The sequence below is a fragment of the Abramis brama genome (assembly GCF_963993115.1).
Source record: "Abramis brama genome assembly, chromosome: 19".
In the NCBI taxonomy this organism is placed as follows: Eukaryota; Metazoa; Chordata; class Actinopteri; order Cypriniformes; family Leuciscidae; genus Abramis; species Abramis brama.
This window is the reverse complement of record NC_139981.1, coordinates 1,061,825-1,075,388: the sequence shown is the minus strand read 5'-3', so window position 1 is coordinate 1,075,388 and position 13,564 is coordinate 1,061,825. Positions and strand designations below refer to the sequence as shown.

At 37.1% G+C, this 13,564-nt stretch overlaps 1 protein-coding gene across 3 annotated transcripts in view; it reads left to right on the top strand.

The window, feature by feature from the left end:
• Positions 1–6,781: 6,781 nt before the first annotated feature.
• cfap46 (cilia and flagella associated protein 46) overlaps positions 6,782–13,564 on the top strand; it is a 112,343-nt gene continuing 105,560 nt past the window's right edge. For all 3 annotated transcript variants that reach the window (XM_084093968.1, XM_084093967.1, XM_084093966.1), the window contains exons 1-3: positions 6,782–6,887; positions 7,069–7,154; positions 13,132–13,263. In XM_084093968.1, the coding sequence (XP_083950094.1) occupies positions 6,839–6,887; positions 7,069–7,154; positions 13,132–13,263 (267 nt within the window). In that variant the 5' untranslated portion in view covers positions 6,782–6,838. The remainder of the gene's footprint in view (positions 6,888–7,068; positions 7,155–13,131; positions 13,264–13,564) is intronic.

The following is a 13,564-nucleotide window of genomic DNA, read 5'->3' as shown; positions in this document are numbered from 1 at the left end:
CTTGTAACCAATCAGATCAACGTGTGATCGTCAACCAGTGGATCTATGAGCTGAGTGAGTGAGTGGAGGCGGGGCTCATTTGCATATTCATAGAACCGCGCATACTAAATTAGGCAAAGGTGTCGAGTTACAGTCAAGATATTTTAAGACATGTAGACTTTTTTTTAAACAAAAAAAACATTTAAATATGTCATTTTGTTAATCAAAGATGAGTTTTAAGGAATACAATTATTGACTACAGGGGGTCTTTAACAATACTCTGTATGATTTTGAATTTTGAATATTTTAAATTAAATCTGAGATATTTCTCTCCCTCCATTAACAGACTGAATTTAGGCTTTTATTCACATATAAACATTGATCAGCAAACATAAACATGAATGAACCTCATTGGTTCTTGCCGAAGCTCAAACATGCTGCAAACACAAGAATGATAATATATATATATATATATATATATATATATATATATATATATATATATATATATATATATATATATATATATATATATATATATATATATATATATATATATATATATATATATATATATATATATATATATATATATATATATATATATATACACACTAGTCTATGTACTATACTAATATAGTCAAGTCAAGTCATTTATATAGCGCTTTTAACAATGTAGATTGTTTCAAAGCAGCTTTACCTTACCTTATTTCTTAATCAAACATGCTCCCCTAACTCTATACAGGGAACAAAGTCTGTAGGGAAATACATTCTTAATGTTAGTTATATAAAAAATGCTCCTTAAAGAAGACCAGTCAGCTCGCCTGCGGTGTGCGGAGTGAAGACTCACCAGACGGTTCTCTATGAACCTGAAAGAGTCGCTCTCACTAACCAAGCCGAGAACATCATTCTTATGGGCCCATCCCAGGCCGGATGTAAGGAATGCCTGGGGAGTCGGGAAGAGAGGAGAGGGCTGTGATGTAATGAGGCCCTCCGGGGAGATGATCCATCACCGACGCTGTGTGCGCTTGCGCTGGATAACCTCCCTCAGATCCTTCTTCTTGCGGGAGTCACGCCTCCTCTGTGCCCTGCTCCTCCATGGAGAGGAGACACTTGCTGGCCCCGTCTACGGTCCTCGGACTGTCGGTATGCAGGTCCTGAAAACAGCTGAGCGCACCTTCGCCTCCCTGAACTTCCCAACCACCGCCTCCACGGAGGTGCCAAAGAGTTCAGAAGGTGAGACCGGCGAATCGAGGAGAAAGTCCTTCTCCCCGATGTCGGCCAGATTTAACCACAGATGCCTCTCTGTGGCTGTTTGGTGGCCCTGAGAGCAAGATCTGTGGTACGGCGCAGCTCAGCGACCGCCTCATGAGACATCCCTTCCTCCTGGTGGAGATCGTCTGAGAGGTTTACACCCCTCTGAAGACGATCAACGAGCTCCATCTGGGAATCCCCATGATGCGAGTCGCCGCTCTGCCTCTTCACTCGAGAAGAGGGCCAGACGAGAGTTTCAAAAACGAGCCTCTTCACAAAGGCATAAAACGCACAGTTCTTGTGTCACCCGGCGTCAGAAACCTTGGGCATGGGTCGGCACACTTCAGAAAACAATCAGCCTTCGCCGTGCGTTTCATTATTATTTTCTTACCTGTAATCGACAGAACAGTCCCTGAAGACGAAAAGGATTGTCATGTTTGCAAGATGCCCTTATATATCCAGGTCGCACGTTCATCATTCACGTTAATGATTCACAGGCTGTCGCCGGTCAGCGTGATTGCCGTGAGTTGATAGTGATTTCGGACACCTGTCACACCTGAGGCGTTCCCCAAAGCTTCATTCGACACAGTGCGAGTTCCCTTTCAAAAGCGAACACATGTTTCTTGTGCTTTTGTGGTCATGTCTACGGATCTCAGCAGAAGTGGTGTTTAGTCACACATAAACTGCTTTATTTCAGGTCAAAAGAAGCTGTCAGGAATATGAATATGAATATTGAAGTCAGCTTTAGGGTGTCGGGTCAGTGGCCGGTCATGAATGAATAACATACAGTACATCTGCATTTTTCAAACGCTCAAACGGAAAGAGAATGCATGCGTTAAATGACAAGTGACTTAAAAACAGTGTCTCCGGCTAATCAGTCATCAAACTGAACAACTGACTCACAGTCAGTGTCCATCGTGTCAAAGTGTGTCTGTATCACTGATGAATACAAGCTTCTTCATCATCTGCAAACTCGCACTGCTCTATACAGTGAACAATCAAGAGACAAACGCTAGAAAATAAAGTTATCTTAAGTCAAATCAAATCAAATCAAGTATATTTGTATAGCGCTTTTCACAATACAGATTGTATCAAAGCAGCTTCACAGTATTAAATTAAAATAATACAACAAAGTTTGTTTCTAGTGGAATTTATTGATTGATAGAATAAAATTAAATATCCCCAAAATATCCCCAACTGAGCAAGCCAAAGGCATAAGTGTTGTTTTCTGAAAAATGTATCAAAATGAAGCGAGTTTGTGCTTAAAACAAGAACAGATATCTGCAGTGAATGCCTTCAATCACTACTTTATGGAGGTCATTTATATATTCTATATATTTATTTCAAACATTGAAAAACTGAATTTGGATTACACATAATGACTGTTTTTGGGCTGTTAAGATTTTTTTTTCTCTGTTCTGAATTCATAATTTAAAGTATTTCTTGTATTGTAAGGTATTACAATATTTTTTTTATAATTTAAATACTACTTTATATGATTGAGAATCATAAAAAATGGGAATAAAAAAATAAAATAAAAATTGTTGGTTTATGTGCTTAATTAATGGTCATGAAAATAATTTCACAATGTCAAAAATAACCGTGGTCCTAAAACAGCTTGTAATTTTATTATTATTATTTTATTTTTTTTATTTTTTTTGTGGATAATTTGACCCAGGAATGTTTTTGTGACATTTAGCCAATACGGTTATTTTTGTCAAGTAAATGTTTACTTGTATTGTATACAGTTTTAAAACAGCTTTACAGAAATTCATGATGTTATGTCTGTAATATCTTAATGTCCACACTTACAGTATAGATTTGAGCTGGGCAAATCTAGCAGTGATTGAATGATCGGTTCCTGGATGCCATTAACGTTTGCATGCATGAAAACTGTCTACGCTGACTTTAGGAATAAATGTGTGAAGAGCAGCGTTTCTACATTGATTGATCTGATCTCTCAGACTGATGATTCGAGCATCCTCTAGGGCTTTAACACAGCAAACGGTGTTTAGATCAGAGAGTCACACAGACATGAGTTACACGTCAATCCAGACGACATCGACTGAGACTCGATCTTCTTCACATCAAACCGGATCAGTCTTCCTAAAACACACTCCGGATTAAAACATATCTGCACAATAGATAAAGGCAATCTAATCCTTTCTGTCTGTTGACTGCCATGAATTAAGATCACAGTCTGTCTTGCCATCTTCAAAAGGTCAGAGGTCATGCAAGCCCCTCTAACATATGATGTACAGTACATGCAGAAAAGGTTTTTTTTTTTCTACAATCAATAATAAAATATTCTACATTTGTACACAAGCATGCATGGAAGCTCTAACTTATAAGTTTACATTACTCAGGATCGTTTGTTATATTTATTGAGTTTACAGTACAGATGTTCCCATCATGCACCACATGCTTTATAAGGTTGTGCCATTTATTTTACCTGTTGCTTTTGTTGATGTATTTGTCATTTGTTTGGTAGTTTGTTTTGCGATGCCTGGAGTTGATTTGAGAATGATTTATTTGTGAGCAAAAATCAGTTTTACCACTATCATGTTTTGTGTATCATTTGTACGTATATATCATTCGTTTAAATGTTGCTTGGTTATTTTATATGCCATTGCATCAGATTTGTAAGTAAGAAAATGTTATTCTGTTAACTGAAAAGGTTTAAGTTAGAGTTACTCAGTCATTTCATTCATTATGTCACAAAGTTAAGTAGATTTTGTCTTATACGTTGATAATGTGTGCGAAACTTTGGCACTGTAATGTGAGGGATGATCAGTGTCTCTAATCGGTTTCATTGATTCATTAACCGCACATGATGCAATGCATCATATTTAATCATTTTCATCAAAGCCACAGAATCATCATGTCATCACTCATGCATTTATTCTGCATTAAACAGAAAATCACAGAATACATTTAGACAGAAGGACAGATATCAAAATTATGCTATTTAAAGTTCTGATATCTGATGCTATTTAACATGAAACTGCTTGCGACCCCCTAATATGAAGGATTTCTGAGTAAAATAGGATATTATGAATGGCAGGATTTTATCCATGTATGGATGTATATATCGAATGGTGTCTCTATGTATTCTCATTATAATAACATAATAATTTTTAGAACTGTATCATTCTCGTTATCGTCCTTGTTGTGAACGGGCCTTAAAACTAGGAGGAGAGGTGATTTCATGTTGACTTGAAGAACGCATTAATTCTCCAGAGCTAAAGTAGAGTTTACTTGTATTCAGCAGTAGAGAGTTTTTTAGAAGTTCTCTCGTTATGTTATATCAAACTGGCAATTATAAAATGCAGTGTCTTTAAACGAGTGAAGATGAGTTTGTGTGCAGACGGACCCTGTCATAGGCGGCTCAAACACATCACTGACACTTCAGCAAACATCTGTCCACTTCACTTGCTTGCAATAAACTGTGTTAAGTGTTAATTACATCCGAGCCTTTCATTCTCCAGGCTGTTTGAGTCATAGACCAGTGAAGCCAAAGGCAAGAATCATCTCACATCTGACAGACAGACTCGCCTGATGGAATCTAGAGATGACTGGCTGAAGATTGCTCTACAAGGTATTCACTCCACAAGTCTGTGAAAAGTTTGTCAAACTTATTATTACCCATACAAAACACACATAAACCCTGACAATTTAATTCATTTCCCAACAGAGAACAATGTGACCATCCACTTCATAAGCAGCCTTGATTCAAGATGCATTCCCAGAGGAAATAAAAAATAAAAATGATATCTCATTAACATCTCGAATGTTTCTCCTAGACAAAAATGAGGTTACTTTAACACAGTGGTTCTCAATTCCAGTCCTCGTGACCCACTGCTCTGCACATTTTGTATGTCTCTCTTATCTGACACACTTAGTTCAGTTCATGGAGTCTCTCCTAATGAGCTGATGATCTGGTTCAGGTGTGTTAAATAAGGGAGACATACAAAATGTGCAGAGCAGTGGGTCACGAGGACTGGAATTGAGAACCACTGCTTTAACATTAAATGGAGACTTTTGCTTGAGTCTCCTGCTTCTCACACTTGTCTCCTGAGACAAAAACTCTAACACTCTCACATTTTTATCCTCTAAATAATCTGGAAAGATCTCAACAACATCACGAGCTGTGCTCATATTTTTCTCCTTAGCTAGAGACTCTGGATCGCTCACATTTGTCTCATCTAAAGAATCAGAAGAAATCTCAACAAATTCACAAACTGAGGGTGATTTTTGGTGCAGCATAAATTTCTATTCTATTCTATTCTATTCTATTCTATTCTATTCTATTCTATTCTAAAGTTCAAGTTCAAAGTTTATTATAAGCCCAAAGGGGGATTTTTGGTGCAGCATAAAATTCTATTCTATTCTATTCTATTCTATTCTATTCTATTCTATTCTATTCTATTCTAAAGTTCAAGTTCAAGTTCAAAGTTTATTATAAGCCCAAAGGGGGATTTTTGGTGCAGCATAAAATTCTATTCTATTCTATTCTATTCTATTCTATTCTATTCTATTCTATTCTATTCCAGTTAAAAGTTTATTATAAGCACAGGGGGATTTTTGGTGCCGCATAAATTTGTATTCTATTGTAAAGTTCAAGTTCAAAGTTTATTATAAGCCCAGAGGGAGATTTTTGGTGCAGCATAAAATTCTATTCTATTCTATTCTATTCTATTCTATTCTATTCTATTCTATTTCTTTATTGCATTTCGTACTTGACCTCTGACCCCTAAAGCATGCAGTAAACCTGCTGCAACAGCACACAGAAGTGTTGAATGTGAGTCTGTGATGCTGATCTCTCAGCTGTCAGAGACACAGAACTGCAGGATTAACTCTACACACTTCATCCCCAAAGAGCCCATTAGTTGTGGAACTGCACACCAGTGTACGAACCAGCTGGGAACGAAAGAGCTCTCCGTAATTGAGTAAATTCAGATTGCTATTAGAAACTGTATTGGCGGGTTTAAAAGACTCTTACTGAATCGAGGTCTACTGAGGCCATTCTAACTTTGAGCTCTACTGTAAATCTCATCATTATTCTATTAATGAGACGCGATCCCTCATTAGGCTCCAGTTAATAAGTTACCAAACATCTACCAAACAAGAGAAATATGAGATTAAAACTTTTTTTCTCCTCTGGGGATGATATGAGGAATGGCATATAGGTTGCATTTTCATCATTAAAATAAATAAATAAAAGTAATGTATTAAAATATTCGGCATTTTAATGACAGTTTGAAGATCCATTATGGATGCTGATTTGCACCTTTTTAAATGTATAGTTAATTTTAAACTGTGTGTATATTCCATTCCATCTGGTTATTAATATTAAACGTTATTACAGATTCTGTAAACAGATGTCGTGAGTCTGGACTGTTGTAGAAAAACGCGTTTGACCCTGAGCGCTCTCCGTTCAGCGTCCCGTTGCTAAGAGACGCGTCCAAACACTCGCTAGTTACTCAGCTGAACTGACGCTCTCAACATAAACAAAACACGTAACGTTAAAGTTAAACGATAACCTGAATAAAAAATCAATATTTGTCTTTGAACTCTTAAGAAGTAGAACGGCTGATGACGTGAAATGGATCTTCGTATTCGACAATATCTGTTAAAAGCTCAGGAGAAAAGAGGTAAAGTGAACGTTAGCCGTTAATTTACGTTACGTGTTTATTACGTTAGTCGATAATTCATTGAATGTGTTTGTATTATCTTGTATTGTTAGTCGAGTGTAAACGCATTCATGAGGGGTTAGTTGTCACACAGGGGAAACCACAGTTACACAAATGCTTGTTCTCCGTGTCTTTTGTGCAGATGTTGTGTTTGTGAGAAAAGCATATGAGCTGATCGGATGTTCTCAGCCTGAGCTCAGTGTTCTGTGTGCTGAGCAGTCTCTACAGGTGAGACAAGAACACACACACACACACACACTCACACTCACTCACACTCTACCTGCACCCTTGTGGAATCTCCATTCAGTTTCTCCACAGTCTTCTTGTTTTATAAAAACTTAATTAAAATGCATTGATTCATGATAAAATGCCAATATGAGTCAGAAAAATACACTTAATTTAAAGTGAAAAAAGTGTATTTTTCTGGCAGGTATTTGTTCTAGTTTTCAGAAAACAAGACTTAATATCTTCAGTCATTCTGCTTCTGCTAAATGTATCTTGATTTAAGAATGTTTAGATATTTGTGCTGGAAAACCAGACAGAAACACTGAGGAAGAACATCATTTTTAATCCCTTTAATCCTCCTAAATATTAATTGGTCAACTCAGAATGTAGTCATTTTATTAAGTTTAGTAAGTTTCATTGATTTAATGGTGGCAGCTGATTAAACATCATTATACCCAGCGTGTTCTGAAATCAAACCATGTCCACGTCCGAGTTTGAATGTCAATTCTTTTTTTTAATGTTTAAATCTTTATTGATAAGCAAATCAAATACCCTTGTGTTTCTGATGTGAGGAAACCCCGAGCTCGAGCTGGAGATAGCGGAGGGTAAGCCTCTTCCATGCTGTGATTGAACACACACCGCTGCATCTCAGTGTGTGTGTGTGTGTGTGTGTGTGTGTGTGACAGTCAGCGTTTGAGTTTCTCCTCTCCGGCTGAACACATAATGCTGGGTTAGATAACAGCGAACACTGCTGCGCCCCTCGGGCCTTTACCCTAGCGCAGGATTATTGTAACAGCAGCTTATCTCAGAATGTGCTGTCGTTTCATAAAGGGTGAGAATCTCACTCACAAAAACATTATAAAAAAAATATATATATATAAAAAAAAAAAATATATATATATATATATATATATATATACAGTATATATTGCATTACGAAAAATCAAACATATGATGTGGTTTGCATTATGACAAAATGTAATGCATTTAACGTTACCCTTCAAAGTCTCTTTAATGCATCCTCATATTTTTGTGTATTTCCTGTTATTCTCATGATTGATTCTCAATAATACTGTAAGACACATTTTTTTCATACTTTTTATATTAGAATACAGTAAATTGCAAACTGTACAGTGACCTAGACATGTTCTTGACAGGTTTTGAGGTGAATCTCAAGTACAAATAGTTATTAGATGCTATTTGCAGATGATATAAATACTTGGCAGATATTATTTGCATTTTGACTGACTTGTCAAAAGCAGTTTTATTTTATATAATTGAGATACTATTACAATTTGTATTCATATTTAGTTTTTTATTTTTATATTTTCTAATTTAATTTTAAGTTTTAGTAGTTTTTCTCATGTTAATTAGTTTAAAAATGTCTAAATAGTTTGTTTGTTTTTTTTACATTATTTCAGTTTTATTTTTACTTATTTTATACATCAAGTTAAACTAAATGATAATGAGAAATTTTGCATTGGCAGCTTGCTGGAATAAAATAAGTTTAAGTTTTTTTTATATTTTATTTCAGTTAAAAATATATTTTTTTATTTCAAGTAACAAAACTATTTTTCATGGTTTTAGTTTCAGTAGTAGTTTTAGTAACTATAATAACCCTGCTCAGACCTTGTGATTTTGTGAACCGACCCTTCTCCACACCCCCACTTCTGTTTCCAGGCGGTTTTCTTCTGTAATTTCTCTAAGAGTGGGTGGAGCCTAAAAGGTGGATAGACACTGTATGAAACATAAATATAAACATTGAGTCCACATATTTTCACATTGCTGCTCATCCAGAATAGTAAGCAATTGTGTTGCCATATCAGCTCAAATGTGTGTATAAATCATCTCTAAAATGCTGACACAATTCAAACGTCACATTCAACCAACAGAAGAATGCAATAATTTGAGCCGTCCGATTCCTGAGAAGAGAAAAGCTGCCAGAAAGAGCTGAGCAGCTGAGCAGGCTTTTGCTCAATGAGTTGTGAAGTGAGAAATCCTAAATAGATAAGCGACAACATATGAGCATTGTGAATTCATTCATCTCAGAACTGAAGAAGTGTGTAAAATATACTGGGCTTGTCTGAGGTATAAGCTGAACGCAGAATCCCTTGCTTTTTGCACTCAAGCACTTTTTAAAAAGTTCCATTATGTGCTTCCTGATGTGGCAAAAATGTTATTGCCAGCTGGAAAATATGTTTGAAGCTTTGGGGTTTCATTTGTAGAGGAGTTTCTGATGGTAAATTCTGCTGTCTTGCTGAATACTGCCTACATAGACAGCATCCTAACTCAAGTGAACCCTCATAAGTGACTGAGTAGGCAGCAAATGATTTCCAATAGAGTTTACATTAAAGGGTTAGTTCACCCAAAAATGAAAGTTCTGTCAGTAATTACTCTCCCTCATGTCGTTCCAACCCCGTAAGACTTTCGTTCATCTTCAGAACACAAATTAAGATATTTTTGATGAAATCTGAGAGCTGTCTCACTCCTCCATAGGCTTCTCTGTAACTGTAAGGCCCAATCCCAATTCTACCCCTTACTTTCCCCTACCCCTCTGTTTTGCGTGTTCCCGTGAAGGGATAGGGTTGTCTCGATTCTCTTTTGGTTGGAGGGGTAGGGGTAGGGGTAGGGGTAGGGGTAAGGGGAGGGGTAGGGGTAGGGGTAGGGGGAAGGGCCAGATAGCCCTTGAAACGAAGATTTTTCGGGACCACACTTCAAACGAAGGGGTCTGAGAAATGTCCCTGCATACACCGGCTACAGAGGCAACATGGCTGCCAATAATCATTTTCTATGTCACATTCAATCTTGTGTTCATATTTATGGTCATGTTCTTTGCAAAAAAATCGCTGAAGTTCGCTAACGATAGTCCCGCAACATATTTTCATGTCTGATAACTGGTGAATGTAATTGCGGCAGGGAATTGGCTTATCTTTTACTGTACGTCTGCTATGAACGCATTGTTTTCTTGTGGTTAAATGTGAACACGATATAAACGAACAGTGCTTACACAGTTTCGTGCTTTTTGCAACATGATCAACCAGTCTTGTATGTTCTTTATCAAGCAGGGACACCTGAGGAAACCCGGAGGCTCATTCGTTTTCGCGCTGACAACGAGCAACGTTTCCTGAAGTCCAAAAATACTTAGGCGTCGAAGATATCGTCATCTCCGTTGTTTTCTGCGAACTTCAGAAGACAAATAAAAAAAAAATAGCTGTAACTCACGCAATTGAGATGACTACAGCTGACGACGGCATCTTGGAAGTTTGTGATAAACATTGGCGCATCTCCTGTGACGTAGGCGCTGGCGACGACGTATAATGACGTGTAACGGTGTAGTAGTGGTGTCCCATTTCTTAGGGGAATATTTTCACCCCTACGCCTTGCCACTCTGTTTCAAGGGGCAAGGGTAAGGGGTAGGCGAAGGGTAAGGGCTAGGCGAAGGGTAAGGGCTAGGCGAAGGGTAAGGGCTAGGCGAAGGGTAAGAGGTAGGCGAAGGGTAAGGGCTAGGCGAAGGGTAAGAGCTAGGCGAAGGGTAAGGGCTAGGCGAAGGGTAAGGGGTAGGCGAAGGGTAAGAGGTAGGCGAAGGGTAAGGGCTAGGCGAAGGGTAAGAGCTAGGCGAAGGGTAAGGGCTAGGCGAAGGGTAAGGGGTAGGCGAAGGGTAAGGGCTAGGCGAAGGGTAAGGGCTAGGCGAAGGGTAAGAGGTAGGCGAAGGGTAAGGGCTAGACGAAAGGGTAAGAGGTAGGCGAAGGGTAAGGGGTAGGCGAAGGGTAAGGGGTAGGCGAAGGGTAAGGGCTAGGCGAAGGGTAAGAGGTAGGCGAAGGGTAAGGGCTAGACGAAAGGGTAAGAGGTAGGCGAAGGGTAAGGGGTAGACGAAGGGTAAGGGCTAGACGAAGGGGTATAAAATAGAATTGGAATTGGGCCTAACAGCGCAGCGCTTCTGGTTTGTTCATATTTACGGTCATGTTCTTCAAAGAAACATTTGCAAAAAAATCGCTGAAGTTCGTTAACGAACATGAAGATTTGAATAAAGTCACTATTTTTGTTTGTTTTTTTGTGCACAAAAAGTATTCTAGTCGCTTGATAAACTTATGGTTGAGCCACTGCAGTCACTTGGACTATTTTAAACATTGTCTTTACTAACTTTCTGGGCCGGCAAGTTTCGATCCCATAGAAGCCTATGGAGGAGTGAGACAGCTCTCAGATTTAATCAAAAATATCTTAATTTGTGTTCTGAAGATGAACAAAAGTCTTACGGGGTTGAACAACATGAGGGAGAGTAATTACTGACAGAGCTTTCATTTTTGGGTGAACTAACCCTTTAACATGTCAAAAAGCTAAATATATAGCAAATCTCGTTGCTTGGTTGTTTATATCGTAAAACTCTATTATCACCCGGCTCTATATGCAAAGTTGGATATATATCAATGCAAAAAAATGCTTTTCTTACTTAGTATTTTTGTCTTGTTTCCAGTCCAAATATCTAAAAATTCTTAAATCAAGAAGCAAATGCCTAAAGTAAAATTACATAAGAAATTCTGTCTTGTTTCCTGATTTAAAAAAATAAATAATTAAGTGAGTTTTTGCTTAAAACAAGCAAAATGATCTGCCAATGGGGTTAGAAAAATAATCTTGTTTTCCATTTGAATTAAGTTTTTTTCTTACCCCATTGGCAGATCATTGTGCTTGTTTTAAGCAAAAACTCACTTATTTAAAAAAAAAAGTTTTATCAGAAACCAAGAGAGAATTTCTTATGTCATTTTACTTATCTAGTAAATGCTTCTTGATTTAAGAATTTGACAAAAATACCAAGAAAAGCATTTTTTTGCAGTATGTCTAACTTTATCTGCAATGCATACAGTAGTATATTCATATAAAGTGATACTATAGTAAATTATATCTCAACTACCTGATTGTTTGTATCTCTGTAAAATGTAACTATATTATCAACCAGCTCTTTATATACATTTATAAAGGATATATATATATATATATATATATATATATATATATATATATATATATATATATATATATATATATAAAGTTCACTAATGTAGAGTGGTATATATATTATATAAATTAAAACTAAAAAACTGAAATAATTACATTGCATAATTATTCTGGGACTCTTGAAATTCAGCTCAGGCATTTCAGTGTCATCTTTCCGGATCTGGATCATATGTCTGAGATATTTCTACACTTTGATTGGAGTTAACCTGTTGCACATTCAGTTGAATGGACATGATTTGGAAAGCCACACACCTGTCAAAAAAGGGTTTAACAGATGAAAATTAATATCAGAGTAAATCTGTTCTATGCTTTGTCATGATGGAGTGAGGAATGTAGATTGATGTGGGAAAAAGTAATTTAAAGCCCCATAAGGCTGCAAAGCACAATGTGAAAAAATGAAGGGGTATGAAGTATTTTTCCCACGTAAAGCAATATGTACCATACAGTAAATCTCATCTGCTTGATTGATTATCGTCCTAAAATGTAACTATATTATCGTCCAGCTCTAATCTGATTAATGCAACTGTACGGCATGAAGATGCTAAGGTATTATAAACATCATGATTTTCTGTAAAAGCCGATTTGAAACAATGTGTACTGTGAAAAGTGCTATATAAATAAATAAATATATATATATATATATATAATTTTATTTTTTATAAAGGGACCATGTATATTTTTTAACATAACTGTTTCCATTTCATGCATTGTACATGATTTAGCCAAAGGCTAATTTTCATCCGTCGTCCCCAGACACTGACTTGACTAATGACACCCTGCTCTAATGCATTAAAAAAGGCATAGTATGCACACAGATAAAGTTTGAATTACTTGTACTTTTTCATTAAAAAAAATCTATTTCAGTAGTATTGTGCAGATTATTTCTGTGTTTTGATGATGAGCCTGTGTTGTGATCTGCATGCAGGAAGGCTGAAGTACTAATAATTGTGTTGTTGTGTTGTGTGTTCAGCTGGGCTGTAGGGAGATCGCACAGGACTGCTTAAAGATGTACTTGGAAGGGAAACCCGCCGTGAATCAGTTTCTGTGTCGAGCGTATCTCTGCCAGGCTCAGCTCGTCTCTTCACACTCCATTACCTCAGCGGTGAGTCAAAGCAGTGTATGCTGGGATCATTAAAGACTATTCGACGAGAACGTACAGTATAGCACGATCTTTTATAATGAATGACTTCAGAGCAAAGAGTCTTTTCACTTGACAACATAGCATCTACATAACAAGGCTATGGCATCCTCCCACACATCTTATTCTGTTCCTTTATGCCTGTATGCATGCATGGTAAGATTAGTATGTATGTCATCGTGTTTAGGTCTCGATATTCTTTTCTCAGGGGAATCGGATGAGCCGCAGGTGGTTTGTTTCTGCTTCAGTGTGAAATAAATCTGTC